Source organism: Ahaetulla prasina, chromosome 5, assembly GCF_028640845.1.
Source record: "Ahaetulla prasina isolate Xishuangbanna chromosome 5, ASM2864084v1, whole genome shotgun sequence".
NCBI lineage: Eukaryota > Metazoa > Chordata > Lepidosauria > Squamata > Colubridae > Ahaetulla > Ahaetulla prasina.
In genome coordinates, this window is record NC_080543.1 from 87,071,820 (window position 1) to 87,094,219 (window position 22,400).

The 22,400-nt window shown below is 38.3% G+C and overlaps 1 protein-coding gene across 2 annotated transcripts in view; it reads right to left on the reverse strand.

Annotated features, from left to right (window-relative positions):
• CLCN4 (chloride voltage-gated channel 4) overlaps positions 1-22,400 on the reverse strand; it is a 47,609-nt gene that overhangs the window by 21,648 nt on the left and 3,561 nt on the right. For both annotated transcript variants that reach the window (XM_058186919.1, XM_058186918.1), the window contains 5 exons: positions 14,545-14,644; positions 12,528-12,715; positions 7,869-7,991; positions 7,369-7,575; positions 7,195-7,275 (listed from right to left, as the gene is read on the reverse strand). In XM_058186919.1, the coding sequence (XP_058042902.1) occupies positions 7,195-7,275; positions 7,369-7,575; positions 7,869-7,991; positions 12,528-12,715; positions 14,545-14,644 (699 nt within the window). The remainder of the gene's footprint in view (positions 1-7,194; positions 7,276-7,368; positions 7,576-7,868; positions 7,992-12,527; positions 12,716-14,544; positions 14,645-22,400) is intronic.

A 22,400-nucleotide genomic window follows, 5' to 3' on the forward strand; every position in this document is an offset into this window, starting at 1 on the left:
TCCACCTCTCCTGAGCTGCAGGAAAAGAGTCTTTCTGTCAATGGTATCCTTTTATACTTGCTGTACAGGACAGCCAATTGAAGCGCATTGGCACCGTGTGAGCGAAAATGTTTTCTGGTGGTTTGCTGACTCCAACTCACTAAGATAGATGGCAGGAGCAACAAGACATCTAATGGCATCTGGAGCCAGAAACAGCTGAGCTTTCCCTAAGTCTGCCTGCCTCTCGATGTCCTCTACCCTTTGTCTTGCTAGGTCATACTCCATCTTGAGTATTGAGGCTGGGGAGAAGCCTAGTTTGGCAAGGTTGGACTTGACAGCCTTGATCCATGATGAGGAGAAATTGTCTTGGAGAATTAATGGAGCAAGAGCTTGTGGAAAGAAGTTAAGCTTTAGCCACAGACTAAAGGGTGCTACACAGATTCTTGCTTTGACTTTTGTCAATCCTGTCTCCAGGCGCAGAAATGCGTTTGAAACACAACGCGGCATCTGGAGAATTGACCTAATGAATTTGGATTGAACTTTTTCTAATGGTGTAAAACACAAAGCTGACAGTCTGAGCAAAGTCCCATAAAGAAGCTGTGCTAGCGACTTGGCCAGAAAAAGCTTAATTGTGGCAGGGACATAATATCCTCCCTTTGTGCAGAAAAATGTAAGGATGGTGCTCGCTGATCTTTGGCCCAAGGCAGCCGCATATTCTCCATATGCTTTTCTTGAACCATTGGCCTGAATGACCATCCCCAGGTATTTGAAGGTGGTTACCTCCTCTATTTTGTGGCCATTTAGATACCATGAATAAAGTTTTGGCCTTTTTGCAAAGGCCATGATCTATGTTTTCTCATAATTTATATCCAGTTTATTGTAATTACAATACTGGACAAGGGCTCACAAGGCTCTTTTAAGGCCTACTGGTGTCCTGGAGAGAATCAAAGCATCATCTGCATAGAGCAGGGGGGCGATGCTTCAATTATCCATTTTTGGGGGTGGTAATTTGATTTTTTTAGCCATTTTACCGTGTCGTTTATATAGAAATTGAAAAGCAGGGGGGGCAAAATGCACCCGTTTAACCCTCTTTTGAGTTTTAATAGTAGCCACATAAAAATTGGTTTGAAAGAACTGTGAAATTAATATCCACTTTTCATAGGAAGGTAATCTTACCATATGGTTCATGGATTGCAAAAGAGAATTGCCTTCTCACTTGCTAGTTATTTTAAAGAAACAAATGAGGGGAAGTGCATTTGTATCATGTTTAATAAAATAACCGAATATTAAATGAGGCATATGACAAATTGTTGCCTTTTCAAGATACTAAATATCTACAGTAAAGCCACTTTTACCTAGCAGTACTGTGGTTCCTACCATCCCCACCAATTTATAATATGATATTTTGGTACTATCTTCTAAAAAGGATGTATGTGTGGTAAGTTATTCTTTCTTAACAACATTGTTGCTATGCTACTGGTTTCTACAATACCAAGACTGGATGTTTTCCATGCATCTTAAGGCATTTCATTTTGTTCTTTATATAACCATGTAAATGACTTAATCCTCCAGGTCAGCCAACAGCAAGGAAGCATCTGGATTAATAATATATCTTCCTGCCAAGTAGGAGCTCAGAGAAATACAAAATATTACAATTGAGGAATATAATAGTCCTCATTTATTTATTTATTTATTTATTTATTTATTTATTTATTTATTTATTTATTTATTTATTTATTTATTAAACTTTTATACCGCCCTTCTCCCGAAGGACTCAGGGCGGTGTACAGCCAAGATAAAAAGCAATAAGTATACAAAGTTAAAAATCAATTTAAAATACCTATTCAATAGTGGCCGAATTAAAACCGTCAAATTGACCAACCTAAAATACCCCATATAAAATTACAGAAGATTTAAAAATTTAAAATTTAGAAATTTAAAAAATCTAAAAAATCAGTCCAGTCCCGCTTGAATGAATAAATGAGTTTTTAATTCCCGACGAAAGGTCCGAAGGTCAGATATTTGGCGCAAACCGGGGGGAAGGTCGTTCCAGAGAGTAGGTGCTCCAACAGAGAAGGCCCTTCCCCTGGGGGCCACCAGCCGGCATTGCTTGGCGGATGGCACCCTGAGAAGACCCTCTCTGTGAGAGCGTACGGGTCGATGGGAGGCATAAGGTAACAGCAGGCGGTCCCGTAAGTACCCAGGCCCTAAGCCATGGAGCGCTTTAAAGGTACTGCCTTGTATAGTAACAGTTCACAAATACAATGGTAATGAAAAAGCAACTCCTTGCATTTATGATTTTCACATATAAAAGCAAAGGAAAGCTGAAATAAGAACATACAGTAAGAACAGTTCACTTAGTGACTGCTTCACTTAATAACTAAGTTGCTGGACCCATTATGGTCACTAAAATACAATTGAAGATAAAACAAAAAAACTGTTTCTGGATAATCTTACTTTTATGGATGTTTTCAACTGATGTAAGGCCTTGAGAGCATAAAAGTATCAAAATATTTTAATCAATAGGATCAAGCGGTCCAGCTCCCTGCTCAAGCAGGAGACCCTATATCATTTTAGACAAGTGATTGTCCAGTCTCTTCTTAAAGCACTCACAACTTCTGAAGGCAAGCTGTTCCACTGGTTAATTGTCCTCACTGTTAGGAAGTTTCTCCTTAATTCCAGGTTGCTTCTCTCCTTGATTAGTTTCTATTGTTTCTTGCCCTGCCCTCTGGTGCTTTGGAAAATAAATTGACCCATTCTTTTTTGTGGCAGCCTATCAAATACTGGAATACTACTATCATGCAGGGGTGAAATCTATTTTTTTTTGCCTCCGGTTCTGTGGGCGTGGCTTGGTGGGTGTGGCTTGGTGGGCATGTGACTGGGTGGGCGGGGCCAACATGACATCACTCATGTCACTCTTTCTTCTCTCTCTCTCTCCCTTCCTTTCTTTCTCTTTGTTTCTTCTCCCTCTATCTCCCTTTTTTTCCTTCCTGTCTTTCTTCTCTCTCTCGTCATCCCCACTGTGCCAGGGTTGTCATTTTGGTGGGGATGGCAGCTGACAGAGCCAACCACCCCACATTTCAGCCACCCGGGAAGCCTCACCCTGCTTCCACTTGCTAGCCCTGCATCCTGTCACTCTCTGGTTGCTTCTCTGCCCACTCTTAATGCCGCCAATGCCACTGCTGCTGGGAGACCAGCTGGATGCAGCTGAATGAGTCTTGCTGTCCTGCCATAAGTAATAGAAAGTGCCTAGGATCCAGGCTACGGTCAGATGAGAAAAGAGAGCAAGAGAGCAAGAGAACAATGGGGAAAAGGCGACACCCGATTCTCAGGCAATGTGGCAGGGCTTCGGGGAAGGGATTAAGCTGCTAACTCCTTCCCTGAAGCCCTTGATATCTCAGTCTTCCTCGGTCTCTCTCACTCTCTTTTTTCTCTGCAGAACTAAGCCGAGAGACAAGAGCACTAACGAACAGCTGTGACTGCTTGAGCCAGCCAAAGAAGAGAGGGAGGGAGAGAGAATTGGGTGTCGCCGTTTCCCCATCACTCTTTTGCTCTCTCTCTCTTTTCTATTCTCCCCAAGAACTGAAGCTTTTTTCAGCTGACTCGGAGCTCCCAGGCAGCCTGGAGGTCCTGCAATGAGGCGGATCAGGGCTAATGCCATTGGGATCCTGACCGTAGCCTGGATCCTAGGCACTTTCTATTAATTGTGGCAGGAATGAGCAAGCCTCATTTGGCTGCATCCAGCCGGTCTCCCAGCAGCAGCGCGGTTGGAGTGGGTGGTGTTAAGAGTGGGCAGAGAAGCTCTGGCAAAGTCAAGCCCCATAAAGAAGAGGGGACCATCACCACCCCATCCTCCTTCTCATAAGGGCAGCTTCCCCCCCCCTTTTGTGCCTGCCGATGGGTTGGCGATTCCTGCAGCTACCTTACTGCAGAACCAGATGCTGAGTGGGAGTGGGGAGGTCATGGGGGAAAGGAAAAGAAGTGCTCGGAGGTGTGGAAGTGTCATCCGAGTTTGTGGGGAGATTGGCTGGCGAGGAGGACGAGATGGAGTGGCAAAGCGGTGAGGGTGGGCAGGGCAGCATGGTTTGTGCCACGGGAATTGATGTATTTTATTCCAGCATTTTTCTCCCTGAAGCCCTGCCTTGCTTGCCTGCCTTCCACGTGGGCTTCAGCTTGCCTGCCTTCGCAAGCTGGACACCGGGACACCGGGAAGGCAGCTAGGAAGGCAGGCAAGCATGGCAGGACTGCGAGCTGTGGATCGGTTCAGGGGCGTGGCCAGCCAGCCATTGCTCCTGGTTCAGCGAACCAGCCCCAGTTTTCGCTACCTACTCGCCTGATCCGGTCCAATCCAGTAGCATTTCACCCCTGTTATCATGTCCCCTCTAGTCCTTCTTTTCTCTAGGTTGGCCATACCCAATTCCTGCAACCATTCTTCATGTTTTTGTCTCTAGGCCTTTAATAATCTTAGTTGCTCTTCTCTGCACTTTTTCTAAAGTCAAAACATCGTTTTTGTAATGTGGTAACCAAAAGTGGATGCCGTATTCCAGGTCTGGCCTTATTAAGGGTTTATAAAGTGATACTAATACTTCACATGATTTTATTCTATGCCTCTGTTTATACAACTGAGGATTGTTTAAGGTTTTTTTGCTGCTGCCACCACACATTACTGACTCATGTTTAAATTCAAACTTGATTGCAGAAAATATGACTTCTGTAACAGAGTTGTTAATGCTTGGAACTCATTACCTGACTCTGTAGTCTCTACTCAAAATCCCCAAATCTTTAACCAAAAACTGTCTACTATTGACCTCACCCCATTCCTAAGAGGACCATAAGGGGCGTGCATAAGAGCACAAAGGTGCCTACCGTTCCTGTCCTATTGTTCCCTTCATCATATCAAATTGATATAGTTAATGCATATTTTTTTTACATATATGTATATATTTTCTTCAAAATATGTTGTTTTATCTATGACTATTGTTTGTGTATACTGTTGTGACAAAAAGAAATAATAAAAAAAAAGATTGTCTACTAGAACTCCAAGGTCCCTCTCACAGTTACTGTTTTTGAGCCAGATTTTGCCTAATCTGTACTTGTAACTTTGGTTTTTCCTGCCCAGGTGTAAAACCTTGCCTTTCTCCACACATTAAATTTCATATTGTTGGATAGGGCCCATTGTTCACGTCTGTCAAGATCTTTTTGAATCCTGAGCTTGTCTTCTGGGGTGTTAGCTATTCCTGCTAGCTTAGTGTCATCTGCAAATTTGATGAGTTCCCCTTCTATTCCCTCATCTAAGTCATTTATGAGGATATGATGAGTACTGGGCCTAAGACGGTACCCCACTGCTTACTTCCCTGTGTAGAGGTAGTACCATTAAGGATTATTAGTAGAGCATGGTTTGTCAGCCGGTTACAAATTCATCTAGTGGTGATGTTGTCTATCCCATATTTTTCTAGTTTACCAAAAAGTAGGTTGTGGTCTACTTTGTCAAATGCCTTCCTAAAGCCTACTATGTCCACAGCATTTTGCTTTAGTCACTTTGTCAAAGAATGAAATAATATTGGTTGGCATGATCTAACCCCAACAAACCCATGCAGGCTACTAGTTATAACTTTATTTGTTTCTATATGTTCGTAGATCTGATTTTTTTTAAATTATTTTTTTCCAGTATCTTCCCAGGTATTGATAGACTGATTGGCCTGTAGCTTCCTGGGTCTCTTTTTTTCCTCCTTTTTTGAAGATGGGAACCACATCAGCTGTTTTCCAATCCTCAGGTAATTCCCTCTTGTTTCAGGATTTTTGAAAGATATGGTACAATGGTTCTGAGATCTGCCAGCTCCTTCAGAACTCTGGGATGTAATCCATCAAGTCCTGATGGTTAATATTCATCATGATCAGACAGTTGTTCTCTAACCATTTTCTTGCTTATTTTAATTTTTATTTCTAGTCTATCTTTAAAAATTAGGTTTTTAGTAGGTTTGGCTATAATTTCTTTTTGCTTCAAGACTTATGCAAAGAATGAGTTAAACAGTTCTGCTTTTTCTCTGCTGCCTGTTACTTCCTTGCCATCTCCTCTCTTAAGTGGACCTATTGTTTCCTTGACTTTTTTCTTGTTATTTACCGGTATATAACATAACATAACATCAGAGTTGGAAGGGACCTTGGAGGCCTTCTAGTCCAACCCCCTGCCCAGGCAGGAAACCCTACACCATCTCAGTCAGATGGTTATCCAACATTTTCTTAAAAATTTCCAGTGTTGGAGCATTCACAACTTCTGAAGGCAAGTCGTTCCACTTATTAATTGTTCTAACTGTCAGGAAATTTTTCCTTAGTTCTAAGTTGCTTCTTTCTTTGATCAGTTTCCACCCATTGCTTCTTGTTCTACCCTCAGGTGCTTTGGAGAACAGCCCGACTCCCTCTTCTTTATGGCAGCCCCTGAGATATTGGAACACAGCTATCATGTCTCCCCTAGTCCTTCTTTTTGTTAAACTAGACATACCCAGTTCCTGCAACCGTTCTTCATATGTTTTATCCTCCAGTCCCCTAATCATCTTTGTTGCTCTTCTCTGCACTCTTTCTAGAGTCTCAACATCTTTTTTACATATGTTGAAAGAAACTTTTTTTATTATCTTTGACTTCTTTTCAGTCTTTGTTCATTCTGAGCTTTTGCTTTCCTGAGTTCATCTTTGCAGATTCGGACTATATGCTGGTACTCTGCCTTAGTTATGTGTCCCTCTTTCCATTTTTTGTATTTGTCCTTTTTGTTTTTCAGTTTATTAGAGAGATCTTTATGCAACCATGCTGGTTTCGTCTTGGATTTCTAGTTTTTCTTTTCAGTGATATTATGTTGGACTAGACTTTTAAACTCTTTTTTTAGAGTTTCCCATATTTCTTGAGTTGTTTTCCCCTTTAAGATTTTCATCCATGGACTTTTTCTTAGAGTCTTTCTGAGTTTATTAAAATCAGAGCTTTTGAAGTTGAAGACACTGGCTGGGTTATGTTCTATTGTTTGTGTTTGCATTATATTGAATTCCAGCTTCTAGTCATCAGCTCAGCTCAGAGATGTCTACTTATTTCCATTCCTTCTCTAATGATTTCTGTCCCTTGAGCTGACTGCCACCCACTGTCTAAAGCAAAACAATGCAGGAACAGCTATCAATAAAATGTACCATACAAAGCATTTGCTCAGCTTATGACATTAAAAATACTTCTTACCTCTTCTAAACTAAAAAGAACCCCCCCAATGGGTGCACCAAAGGCAACAGAGACACCAGCAGCAGCAGCAGCTGACAGCACCTAACATGGAAACATCAATCCACATGTTAGTAGTCTGTGGAAAATATTCACAGAATATTAGGTGAATGAAGGAAATGATGAAACTACCAGTACCTCTCTCCTTTTTCCTTCATTCTTGCTATACTTGGCGAAAAGGCTGCTAAAGCAGTTGCCGCAGCAGCAGGCTACATGCACGAGAGGCCCTTCTTTGCCAAGACTGAGTCCAGAGGAGACCACCAGAACTAAAGTTACAGTTTTGATTAAGAGCGTCCACTTGCCTAGGTATCCTCGAATAATGAAGCCACTTAAAATGGTCTTTATCTGGAAGAGAAAGAAGAACAAAAATTGGTTGATCAGATTTTTGTGAAACTACTAGGAAGTCTACCCAGGTCAGCAATTATTTTGTTTTTTCAAGATAGGTGAATATTCCATGCTGAAAAATACAAACCAAGTGGCCAGCTTTAAAGTCAACAATTTCCTTTCCTTTTCCTACTTTCATCTCCATTTGCAAAGACTGCAGACTGAGTTTGCCTGAAATTTGCATTGTTGAAAATTATTCCCTCCCCTCTCACTCCCGATGTCAAAGTTATATAAATCAAGTAAGGAGACATTACCTCTGGAATTCCAGATCCACAGGCATAAGGAGCAAACACCCTCACAAGGGAGACAGCCAGGAAAACAAACAACAATGCCCATAAGATGTATAGGAAGTAATTTAGAATGTAAGCACTGGCACCCTAAAAAAGGGAAAAGAAACAAGAACAGATCACTTTAAGACAGTTCAAAAAAGGGCATATTTATGGTGGTTGTATGGGAGAGTGGGAGAATATGAAGCACCATTTCTTCATCAACTATGTTATTTGTACAGTATATTTTTCATATTTGGCTTATTCAACCACACAAATATTTTCCTTGAAGTCTGCAGTCTGGTGCATCTGTATGTTCCTAAAACTCTCCTGTCTCTTTGTCCATTTATAACCTTGTCTCGTCAGCTAGGCTAGGAGGAGCATCATAGAGCAACAAGTTTTGAACCAAGGTCACGGGTGTCAAACTTGATCACGTCACTTGATGTATCATGACGTTTTTTGCCTTTGTGGAGCCAGGATGGGTGTGGCCTGCACTGTGATGCATCTGGCCTGCGGGCCGCCATTACTCCTACGTAATTGAAATAAATAAGTAAGGGAAGATGGGAGGGGCGTATCTCCACCTTCTTTTCTGCCTTATTCTGACCACTGCACCAAATCAACTGTCAGCGAGGTCTGATGGACAGATAATTGACTTCTTTGGAATGGAAATCAAAAATTGAACTCTCTTAACAACAGTGGGCAGTGAGGGAATGACTAGAAAGCAATTTATATGCCTATTGGCAAGAAAAGTATAGCTGGATAGAATTAGCTGGGTAAGCCCACTGGAGAAAGGGGTCCTTGGGTGCATGCTGGAATGGGGAGTAGGCATGCAATTTTCCTTGCAGTCTTCAGTTCCCTTTATTCTCCCCACCCCTCCAGTAGAGTGGCAGGGAGAAGGAAGAGGAGGGTCAGCTGAGGAGGAAGAAGAGGAGGCTTCACTAGGAGGATTGTGAGGTGAGGGAAAGCAGCACCAGTCTACATTATATGTGGAAGAAGGATGACCCAACAGGTATGCAGTATTTACCTGAAAATAAGTCTTTTTGATGTCAGAGAACTTACTCCCAAATAAACACCTACAGTTTGGGACTGCATGTCTTCCAACATGGGACCTCAATAAGGCAATTTATGGAAATTGCAAATATTATTTCAAAAACATACAAGGAAACATAATGCATTGCAAAAAATATTGATCACTGAGGCCTAAATTATTGTAAAGGTACTATAGCCATAAATTAAGAGGGCAGGTCAGATTAAAACAATTTTAAATGAATTGGGACTGAAAATGACAATATTTCCCATTAAGGCTCCTTCATTTCAAATCAGCTTTGCTTGCTTTTGTAAACTATCTGCCTTAATAAAGTTAGCAAAAGTTACAGTCTATACAAAAAGCGAGGGGGGGGGGAAATTAAGGCTGTAAAATAGTAGATTGGTGAACTATTTTAAATAAATACAATCCATTGCTGAATATTTATAATGCTTTTTGAAGCTTTAATAAGATGCTTTGGAGCAGTGAAAAGAATGGCATTTCATATAGGTATAATTTTTTTAAAAAAATTTGAAGTCTGGCACATAATAAAAAATTGTTATTGTAACAAATGAATGTTTCCCACTTATATTCTCACCTATTGCACAGAATGATGAATGACTGGAGATTCTTCTGCTAATTTTGACATCTGGCTTTACTTATTCAAGCCTAAAACATAGATGAACTGTCAGATCTATCCTAATCCAATCTCTTAGGAAAGAAAAGGCTTCGACTGCTTTGGCTAAAGCAAATGGTTCTTTTACTAAGAGTGGTAGTTGCAGTAAAGTCAAGCGAGCTCTGAAACTACCGTGCTTGCTGGATACAAAAATAAGGTGTAGGTTTGCCCCCAGGCCATTCCTCCCCTTGTGACCAGTTCGTTTCCAGCCAACCAGAGCTCACCAAGATGTTTTGAGTATTTTGAGATGTTCCTATATAATTTGTATATTTCTCAGGATTCCTGGCTGTGGGATGCTGGTACAAATAGGATCCGGCTGCCCTGGTCCTTATCACCTGTCATCACCCCCTCCTGATTTCCTATCCCTTTATTGCCCTTTCATCTTTTCCTCTTTCATCCTTCCTCCCTTCTTTTTATGGCAGGATGCCTGTGAGGCCCCCCAAGTTGAGCCAGGCAGATCTGAAATAAATGCATCTATCTTGATGCTCTGATTCCCTGAGTAATTCTTATTTTTACAGATGTTGTTGCATATTTTTAAATAAGAGACAGCTATGACAATAATCTTTATTCCTTCACAGGATGAACTTCATTTGAAAATTACGGTCCATAACAGAGTGACTGGAGAACAGTTTCAACACAAATTCTTTCCTTGATAAATAAATAAATGGGGATGCAGACAATGAATATTCCTCTCAGTTTGTCACATATAATTAAGATTTTATCCAACAAAGCATATAAGCAATATTTTTGATTTACTGCTATGCTGAGACAGTGAGGACATATTGATAAACTAAATTTATGTAAATATGCATGCAGTCCCCTTACAAACTATCAATATTTAACACTGAGGCAACTATTTGAACAAACTACTATAAGATGAAAAAACAGGCATAAAATGAATGAAGATAGAGATATAAAAATACATAGAGATATAAAGATAAAGATAGATAGAAGATAGATAGATAGATAGATAGATAGATAGATAGATTAAATAGATAGATTAGATAGATAGATAGATAGATAGATAGATAGATAGATAGATAGATAGATAGATAGATAGATAGATAGATAGATAGATAGATAGATGCAGTCCTATGCAAGGGTCCTCTTTATAGACTTCAGCTCAACATTTAGTACTATCATTCCAAATATTCTTTTAACTAAACTAAATCAGCTAGCTGTACCTGACCACACTTGTAAATGGATCATAAGCCTCCTAACAAACAGGAAGCAGCAAGTGAAGCTAGGCAAAATCACATCAGATACCTGCACAATTATCACAGGAGCCCCCCAGGGCTGTGTGCTCTCTCCACTTCTATTCTCTTTATACACCAATGATTGCATCTCAAAAGATCCCGCTGTCAAAGTATTGACCTTTGCAGATGATACAACAGTGATTGGTCTCATTCAAGACAACGATGAATCTGCATACAGATGGGAGGTTGAACAACTAACCTTGTGGTGCGACTGGAACAATATTGAACTAAACACACTCAAAATCATAGAAATGGAGTAACCCTCCTATACTACCATCTCTCACAATACTAGACAACACAGTATCAACAGTAGAGACCTTCAAGAGTCTAGGTTTTGTCATATCTCAAGACTTAAAACAGACACCTAACATCAAAAGAGGGAGTCAGGCTGTTCACCAAAGCACCTGAGGGTAGAACAAGAAGCAATGGGTGGAAACTGGTCAAAGAAAGAAGCAACTTAGAACTAAGGAGAAATTTCCTGACAGTTAGAACAATTAATAAGTGGAACGACTTGCCTTCAGAAGTTGTGAATGCTCCAACACTGGAAATTTTTAAGAAAATGTTGGATAACCATCTGACTGAGATGGTATAGGGTTTCCTGCCTGGGCAGGGGGTTGGACTAGAAGGCCTCCAAGGTCCCTTCCAACTCTGATGTTATGTTATGTTATGTTATGTTAAAAACGACAGCAAAAAAGCACAACAAAGAATGTTCTTTCTGCGCCAACTCAGAAAGCTCAAACTGCCCAAAGAGCTGCTGATTCAGTTCTTCAGAGGAATTATTGAATCTGTCATCTTTGTAACTATCTGGTTTGGCTCTGCAACCAAACAACATAGACACAGACTTCAACGGATAATTAGAACTGCAGAAAAAACAATTGTTACCAATCTGCCTTTCATTGAGGACCTGTATACTTCATGAGTCAAAAGGAGGGCTGAGGAAATATCTACAGACCCCTCACATCCTGGACATAAATTATTTCAACTTCTACCCTCAAAATGACGCTATAGGGGACGGCACACCAGAACAACTAGACACAAGGACAGATTTTCCCCAAATGCCATTGTTCTATTAAACAACTAATTCCCACAACACGCTCAAACTATTTACTAAGACTGTATTACTATTATTCTTCTCATCCTTCTTATTATCTACCTCCTCCCACTTATGACTATAACCATGTTGCTTTTATTTTTATGATTGATATTGTTCTGTTTGTTTCCTAGTATGATTTGATTGCTTATTAGTAACCTATGAGTATCACTAAGTGTTATATCTTATGATTCTTGATGAATGTATTTTTTCTTTTTTTTCCTTTTATGTACATTGAGAGCATATGCACCAAAGACAAATTCCTTGAGTGTCCAATCACACTTGGCCAATAAAGAATGAGAGAAAGAGAGAGAGGGAGGGAGTAAGGGAAATGGAATAATTTTTATTTTCTGCCTAACTGAGAGGAAATATTAGAGCTATGTGCTGCAAAACTTTAGATTATTACAATACTAGAGGATTTTTGTACTTCTTTGCTACTATCTAGGAATGGTCCAAATTTAATTACACACAGAGCATTTTTCAGTTTATCTACAGTAGATAATTACACACAGAGCATTTTTCAGTAACATGTTTTCATGACAGTGCCACATTAAAACATTAAACAATTAGTGTGTAAATTAAAGCAAAAGTTTAACCATACCTCAGATTCGTTAACTAAAAGTTCAGACCACTTTTGCCACTGAGGACATTTGTCCCGGTCTTCAAAAGTAGTTTCATTGGATGTCCAGCAACACTGCTCATGACTATACCAAAAGGCTTCTAAACAGACTCCTTCTTTCAAATCAGTCATCCAATCCACTGCTAAATCTATAACTCCAGCCAATGTGCCTAACAGGAAGAGAAATAGATGCTAAAGAAGAATCCAAATGATAGATGCTGAGCAATGAGTTTGAACATACTTTTGCAGAAGAGTCTCTTGAATATGAGTTGGATTCATACATAACTCCATATTAAGTCACCCCACAGTTACCAAAATAACAAGTTAGGAGAACTGTCCACCTCATAGCTATTGGGTGTTTTCAAGAGCATTTATTACACATGTTAAAACCTGCAACAGTGAGTGAGTGAATGAAACCTGCAAACAAAAGATGAGAATTGTTTCCTTGTATCTGTCTATAAGCTTTTTTATGAATGTAGTGTTTCTCTTAAAATACGAACTGCTTTTCTTGACTCACTTCTAAGAACTTGTAAAAAATACAAACAATTATTAGTCTAAATAAGTTTTTAAAACAAGAGAATATATTCTTATCTAGATCATTCTATGAGCAGCTGAAACTGATAAAGTCAAAACTTGGGTTTGGGATTATTGACCCCACAGTAAAGTTCACAGTAGGTTAAGACACTAGTTGAACAAGTAGGCAGTGTGCATGACTGTTACTTTCAATATACTGACCTAAAAGCAGACTCTGATTCAATAAAAAATACCATAAATAAAAGCTTTCTTTTTACAACCCTGTAATCCCTTAATTTGGGATAGAGTTGGGATGACTGGATGGAGCAGAGCGTTTACTGGCTGGATGCCCTTCCTGATGTCATGTGGAGTTAGCAGCAGATATTCTTTCTTTATGCCCTAGGAGAGAAAAATCTGCTACTGCCTAGGATTGAACTCTCCATCTTCCAAGTGGGAAGTGAGCATCTTCAACACTAGGCCACCACATCACTCAAAAAACCATTTTTAATGTTTTTTTAATATTTATTTTTATATATTTATGGTAAAAACATCATAGACTTGTAGCATTAAATATTTATAACTGACTTATATTGTATTATAAATACATATACTTTTTATGCCTTCCAGTTTGATATTGTAATATTTCTGACTTTCCATTCCAAATAGTTGACACTTTTTAAAAGAACATAGTACAACAGTGACATCAAGTGGTATCTCTTAGCATTTCTAAGAGCTTGCCTGAATAAATGTCATATTGCTTCATGAACTATGCATGGGTCCAATTACATATTTCAGCAGAACGCTAGAACTTTTGTAGTTTATTTATAACAAGCCCCAAAGCACCAGTTAATGTTCAGAGATATTATTTTTAGTTAAAAATATATTATTAATGATAAATTACAAATAATTAAAAATCATTGTGTTATTAGCAGTATTAATCATAATATTATGAATGTTTTCATACCACAATTCTAACAATTTCTCAGAATGTTATCAACTGCTGTTAATGGTTGAGCAAATAAACCACAGTACAATCTAAACTAACTGCTTAGTATATTTTTTTACTTACTACAATATCTGTTATCCTTATAAGAGATAACAATATGAATGAAGCAATATGACATTTATTTACGTTATTATTTACGTTTTCTAAAATAACTTCTCATGAGATGGGCACCTATATTAATTTAATTTAATTTAATAAATAAACATATGGTTTTGCAAATTATTATCAATTAACCAGAAAATATTATTACTAATATTAGATCTGTTTGGGACTAAAAAAAATTAAAATTCTATATCACAATTGTTATTCCCTATTTCAAATTATAAATATTATTATTTCTTTGTGCAGTTATTGTCAATATTCTACCTATATATTTAGCATTTAGCATTTCTATCCCCAAACATACCCAGCATAAGCAACTGTCTCTACAGCGCACAACTTTTAAGAAGTAAATAGGAGTTAACATTTGTTTGAAATTACCTGCCAGCAATCCTATAAGTAGCATAACAACCCATCCTGACCAAGCATCCAATAAACTTTTGATGAATTCCCAAATGGACTCCTTGCTTTTATTTGTAATCTGGAAAAAATACATTATTTAATTGAAAAAGTTGCAATGTTTATATTTCATTAAATATAGCACCATATATTCAAATAATCTAACATAAATATATGTAAGCTACAAAATCAAATGGCAAAGTTTTTTTTTTATTATTATTTTATTATTTAAATTTGTATACCGCCCTTCTCCCGAAGGACTCAGGGCGGTTCACAGCCAGATAAAATAGACAATAATATTACAATATAAATACTATTAAAATACAATTTAAAAACTTATTCAATTGGCCGAAATTAAAATTTAGAATAAATGATAAAAAACCACAAATTTAAAAACTAATCCAGTCCTGCGCAGATAAATAAGTGTGTTTTAAGCTCGCGACGGAAGGTTCGGAGGTCCGGGAGTTGACGAAGTCCTGGGGGGAGTTCGTTCCAGAGGGCGGGAGCCCCCACAGAGAAGGCCCTTCCTCTGGGTGTCGCCAGACGACACTGTCTCGCTGACGGCACCCTGAGGAGTCCCTCTCTGTGAGAGTGCACGGGTCGGTGAGAGGTATTCGGTAGCAGTAGGCGGTCCCGTAAATAGCCCGGCCCTATGCCAAAGTATTTGGTAGAGAATACGGGGCAAGAGATATGATCATTATTATTATTTTATTTATTTGTATCCTGCTTTTATGAATAAAATATATTTCATAAAAGTGTTGAAGCAATCTATCAGGGCTAGGAACCTTTCCCATTAACTAGAGTTAATTATAGTGAGAATTTATTGAAGAAAAAAAAGTTAAATTAAGATTAATCATTTCCTGCAATGTATGTCAGATTGACTTTTGGGGGGAAATGATCTATCCCTATAAAATCTATATGGTTGACTCAGCCTTCCATCCTTCCAACGTTGGTAAAATGAAGACTCAGATTGTTGGGGATTGTAAACTGTCCAGACAGTTATGTAAAGCACTATGGGGCAGTATATAAGCCTAAGTGCTATTGCTATTGCTATATTTCTAATAATTATAACTACAGAGTTTAGAATAAAATTAAAAATATGTTGATTAATCAATTTGGAATAATATTTTTATTGGAGTCAATATTGTATTTCTTGTATAACTCTGACTGCTAATATTTTACACTTTTCTCAATATCATGTCTATTGTAATAAAAATCATGTCCTATAAACATGAACCTTAGTAAATTCATATTTAAAAGACATCAGGAGATAAATGGGATTACAGACAGTAGTTCTTAATTTTCTTCTCCAAAAATGGTACCTTAGCCAATTGCTGGATGTTTTTATACAAACTATATGTGATAATTTGACCTCTTAGGTTCTGGCAATAATATCCCATATCAGATATCCAAATAACTCATAATGCTTCTTTTTAAGCACTCTTAAGCAGACTGCTTAAAAAGAATGAGGAATAGTAATTTAAAGAATTTAAAGGCATATGATAAGAAAAAGGAAAGGTAAAATTGCTAAAACCAGCTTATAATTGATTCACTGTATGCATTTGTACTTTTCTACCATTGAAACTATCCTTACTCCCACCACATCAATGTGTCTTTTATCTTTTAAACTTTTCTCCTCTCTGATTTTGAAAATATTCAACTTTCTCAGTATATCCTGTCTTTGGTTCCCTTTATTTTTTTAAATGTAATTATATTATGACTTGATCTTCACTTGGCATGGGAAAGTGAGATTTTTCATTTCAACATACATGCCATCTTTTTTCTTTATTTTTATGTTTTATTATAATTTCTCTGATTGTTGTGAATCAACCAGAATCATTGAGAATCAGTTGGCATAAAGGTTTATAAATGATTAAATTATTATCTTTACTTGTTTACCATTCAGGCTGAAGTAACCTATCCCCACTGCATTCAATTGACCCTATTTTTCTTGACACTCAACTGTCACTTTCAATAACAAAGTAGGCAAAAGGATTCTCTTATATAAAGCTTTTTTTTTAAAAAAAATGCTTTTCAGCAAACATTAATTGCCTTCAGCACACCATCCAACCTATCTTTCTATCAGAATTTTATCTCTTACAGTTTTTCTATGTAGTTTCCTCTCTTTGTGAGTATTCTACCATGAGCAGATGTACGGTGCATTCAGAAAGTATTCAGACCCCCTTCACTTTTGTCAATTTTGTTATGCTGCAGCCTTATTCTAGAGTTGTTGAAATTCATTTTTTCCTCATTAATCCACATTCAGTACCCCATAATGACAAAATGAAAATGGAATTTTAGAATTGTCTATAAGTTTATTAAAAAGAAAAAAACTGAAATATCACATTGGCGTAAGTATTCAGACCCTTTGCAACAACACTTGAAATTGAGCTCAGGTGCCTCCCATTTCTCTTGATCGTTCCTGACACATTTCTTACACCTTGATTGGAGTCCACTTGTGGTAAATTAAATTGATTGGACGTGATTTGCAAAGGCACACTCCTCTCTATAGATACCTCACATATGACAATGCATACTGTAGCACATTTCCGATGAAGATGGCCAACTGAATACATGCCCGGGGGGGATCCCTGAAGGGTTTTTCCCTGAGCTGTAGCTCTTCAACTACTATCAGAAGGAACTGGCATCCCTTCAATTTATATGACTCTCCTGGGTTAGGAAAAGTCTTTAGAATTATCCCTCAAGATCCTCCAATATAGCTGAGGTCTGCAAGTAACTTCAGGAGATGCACTTTGAAGCAACTGTGTGCTGAAAGCTAGGGAAAGGGGCTGCAATCTGTTCGTTATGGAAGAAGCAGCCGCTTTACTTTTCAAATTGACAGTGCCTTTCATTTCTTAAGCACCTTTAAGGACTATTAATCTTTACTAAGTTAAAAGAGGCTCTTTTTAGTCATAGCCTGCTACTCCTTTTTGAAAACTTGAACCATTTGGGGGATTTTTTCAAAGTTTAACAACAAGAAAGAAGGCTGCTATGGCAAGCCAAAATTTATTTATTCATTTATTTATTGTCGAGTACATATTAGATAATATATATATAAGTATAAGCATGAATTGAATACATAAAATGAATACAATTAAAGGGAACATTAGGACAGGCGTTTGTTTATAATTTGTAGTAATTTGTAGCTTGGTCAGCTTTGCTGTGGGTGGCTAAAACTTTCTGATTTTTATGATTCATGAACAGCTAGCAGTTTCTATGTGACTTATTAAAAAGCTACTCTTTGATCAAAGAGGGAGTCAAGATGGGAGGAGCAAATTATTAGAGATGTATTGGATTTTTTTCTAAATAAAATTCATCAGTTTGTAGATCAGCTGTGCTCCAACGATGCTAAAAATTTTTTTCTCAAACTACTTTAAAGATGCAAACATGTATAGAAGGTTACCAAACTACCAAGGCATCTTTACAAGTAGCTGAAAATGCAGAGGAGTGAACTGCAATTTTGGAATATAAACCTGACACCAACTCTTATTATGATGGTTTAAATATAAATCTCTGACCACAACTGAAAGAAGACCTTCAAGAAAATCTGCAACTTTTAAAAGGATAAGATTGGGACTTTTTCTTTAAGGACATTAACAAGTTGAGAAATCCTTGAGAAAAAGGTAAGCCTATAACTACCGTGTTTCCCCCCAAAATAAGTTATCCCCTGATAATAAGCCCAATCAGGCTTTTGAGGGGATGGCAATAAGGCCAAGCGTTTATTTCAGGGTTCAAAAAAATATAAGACAGGGTCTTATTTTCGGGAAACACGGTAACTACTTTCCAGAGAAGAAAAAGATTTACTCCATGAAGACAAGCTGGAAGGAGTGAATTAAACTTAACGATCCACCAATTAGGATGGATTTTTATCTGTTTGATATTTTTAATTGAAATAAAGTCTTAACCATAATCTAAATTTTGAAAATGTGTGTGTGTGTGTGTGTGTGTGTGTGTATATACACTTTGATTATTTGGGTTTTCTCCCACGTAAAATTGAAGTGTCATGGCAACATTTCGACGAAGTCTCATTCGTCATCTTCAGGCTAGTGTTTACAGCTTCATGCTTCTAGGAGCAAAGCACGAAGCTGTAAACACCAGCCTAAAGATGACGAATGAGATTTCGTCGAAACATCGCCAAGACATTCCAATTTTACGCGGGAGAAACCCTGAATAACCAAAGACCTACATATAAACACCCGCAAAAACCTCAGTGTGTGTATATATATATATATATATATGTGTGTGTGTGTGTATATGTGTGTGTGTGTGTGTGTGTGTGTGTGTTTTCTGAGGTTTTCATGAAGATGTAGCACAACCACAAACACGAAGCCAAACAACAGCAATGCAGCTCACCAGCTCAAATCCCCCTGCAACTCAGACTAATCTGAGCACAACCAAGCCCCACCCAAACAGGACTCACCCCCAGCCAGTCAGAGCACAAAAAAACCCCCATCCAATCAGAGCACAGCCAAGCTCCCATCCAATCAGAGCACAGCCAAGCTCCCACCCAATCAGTTCAAACTATATATATATATATATATGTAGGTCTTTGGTTGTTCGGGTTTTCTCCCGTGTAAAATTGGAAATGTCTTGGCAACGTTTCGACGAAGTCTCAGAAGAATAAGTGCACGCATTGAAGAACACAAGAACTCAGTCAAAAAAGAGGAACCAACTTCTTCCCTGGTCCAACACTTTAAAGTCACAGGACATGATATTGACTTTAAAAAGACCAGAACTATCGCCAAAACTGAACACTTTAACAACAGAATAATCAGAGAAGCCATTGAGATAGAAAAACGCCCACACAGCATGAACAAACGAGATGATACCTCCCGCCTACCAGCCATTTGGAAACCCACCCTTATTGACAAACGAGTCCCTAACACGAGGAATGACACCAGACCCACACTCACGAGGTCCACACAGGATGTCACCACCGCACATCCACCCAGAAAGCAGACCCAAACCCACACTGATCATGAAGCACGACCAAGGACCAGAAGCCAGACCGCAGCTGCAACATTAGCCATTTCAAACCCCTCCAATCCATACATGCAGCAGACTGACACCCACTATGAAGATGTAGCACCACCACAAAGCCAAACAACAGCTATGCAGCTCACCAGCTCAAATCCCCCTGCAACACAGACTAAATTGAGCACAACCAAACCCCCACCCACACAGGACACACCCCAGCCAATCAGAGCACAAAAACCTCCATCCAATCAGAGCACAGCCAAGCTCCCACCCAATCAGTTCAAACCCCCACTAGCAGTTAAAAGGAAGAAACAGCTGCGATCACACATTGCTCCCAGAAGCACGAAGCTGAAGCCTGAAGATGACGAATGAGACTTCGTCGAAACGTTGCCAAGACATTTCCAATTTTACACGGGAGAAAACCCGAACAACCAAAGACCTACATACAAACACCCGTGAAAACCTCAGAAAACAAATATATATATATATATATGTATATATGTAATTTCTAAAGTATGCAAAATGTTATTGAAAATATATTTGAGAGTATCAGTGTTAAAAGAAAGTTAAAGAAAGTGATGTATTAGTTTGAAGAAAAATTTAGAGTTTTAAAAAGAATATATACAAAAGAAAAAAATATTATTTTATGAGGTTAGTTTGGGTAAATTTAACCCTAAATTTTAAAGTATGTATGTTAAGTAGTTAAAAGAAAAAGATGTATTAGAAAGTTTGATTTCAGAAATGTGTTTAAAGAAAAATTTAGCATTTTAAAAAGGATGTAAAAAAAAAGTATTTTTCCCTGTAAGGTCAAAGAATACAGTAAACCTTGCAATATAAATGGTGATAGTTTATAAAGATTATTAGGTGCAAATAGAAATATATATTATTTCCACAGCAAGGAAGATAAAGCAGAAATGGTTACATTAATTATTTTATTCAGAGGAGAATATATTTAAGTACATTTTTCATTTGGATATCACTTCTGGATTTTGTGCTTGGGATGAAAAAAAAATGAAACATTGACTTTGGTTTGTTTGATTAGATAGATTTGTTGTTATAGAAATGGCAAGTTATATACTAATGTATAAAAGCAAAAAACTGAAGCTAGAGTGTTTTTCTCTTGTATTGTGCTAAAAAGAATTGGAAGTTAACACCTTTTTTTTCTTTTTTTCCTTGTACCTTATATTTTCTTTCCCCCCTCTCTTTTTTCTTCCCCTAATTTTCCATTTTTATTTCTCTTTGTACTTTATATGTAGACAAAACAATAAAAGCTATGATTTAAAATGCATGCTGTAGCAAAGCAAAAGCCATGAGGTCAAAGAAACTTCCTGCAAAGCTCAGAGACAGGATTATTGCAAGGCACAGATCTGGGGAAGGCTACAATAACATTTCGGCTGCACCGAAGGTTCCTCAGAGCACAGAGGCCTCCATAATTCTCAAATGGAAGAAGTTTGATAGGACTTTTCCAAGAACTGGTGAGCTGGTCAAACTGAGCAATCAGGGGAAAAGATCTTAGTAAAACAGGTAACCAAGAACCCAATGGTCACTCTGACTGAGCTCTAGGGATCCCGTGTGGAGATGGGACAGAGTTCCAGAAGGACAACTATCACTGTAGCTCTCCACCGATCTGGGCTTTATGGCAGAGTGGCTAGATCAGGGATGTCCAAACTTGGCCCCTTGAAGAGTGGTGGACTTCAACTCCCAGAATTCCCCAGCAACCAACTTGCTCATGTTTATAGCTCATGCTGGCTGGGGAATTCTGGGAGTTGAATTCCACCATTCTTCAAAGGGCCAAGTTTGGACACCCCTGGGCTAGATGGAAGCCTCTCCTCAGTGTAAAACACTTGAAAGCCCGCTTGGAGTTTGCAAAAAAAAAACACCAAACAAAAACCAAACAAACAAACAAAAAAGACACCTGAAGGACCAGAAGAACAAGATTCTCTGGTCTGATGAAACCAAGATTGAACTGTCTCGCTTCAATTCTAAACATTATGTCTAAAGGAAACCAGAGACTGCTCATTAATTGCCCAATGCCATCCCAGTGGTGGCAGTATCATACTGTGGGGGTGTTTTTCAGCAGCAGAGACTGGGAGATTGGTCAGGGTTGAGGGAAAGCTGAATGGCACAAGGTACAGGGATATCCTCAATGAAAACCTGTTCCACAGCACTCAGGACCTCACACTGAGCTGAAGTGTCACTTTCCAACCTGACAATGATCCTAAGCATACAGCCACGACAACACAGGAGTCGCTTAGGGACAATTCTGTGAATTTCCTAGAGTAGCCCAACCAGAACCCTGAACTGAACTCTATTGAACATCTCTGGAGGGACCTGAAAATGGCTGCCCACTGAGTCACCATGACTGAGTTTGAGAGGATTTGCGAGGAAGAATGGAAAAAAAAATCCCCCAATCCAGACGTGCAAAACTGGTCACATTATTCCCCAAAAGACTCGAGGCTGTAATTGCTGCCAAAGATGCTTCAACAAAGTACTGAGTGAAGGGTCTGAATACTTACGCCAATATTTCAGTTTTTTATTTTTAATAAATTTACAGACTTCTTTAAAATTCTATTTTCACTTTGTCATTATGAGTACTGAATGTAGATTAATGAGAAAAAAATGAATTTCAACAACTGTAGAATTGAGCTGCAGCATAACAAAATTGACAAAAGTGAAGGGGGTCTGAATATTTTCTCAATGCACTGTACCTATTTCTTTTATTTTTAACATTTATGTATATATTGCATTTGTTCACTTCACAACTACCTTGGTTTCTAATACATTAATTTCTGATCTATACTCCTTGTTGCACCATACAGTTATTTAATGATCGTTGGAAATAATTCTGTTCTTCTTATTCT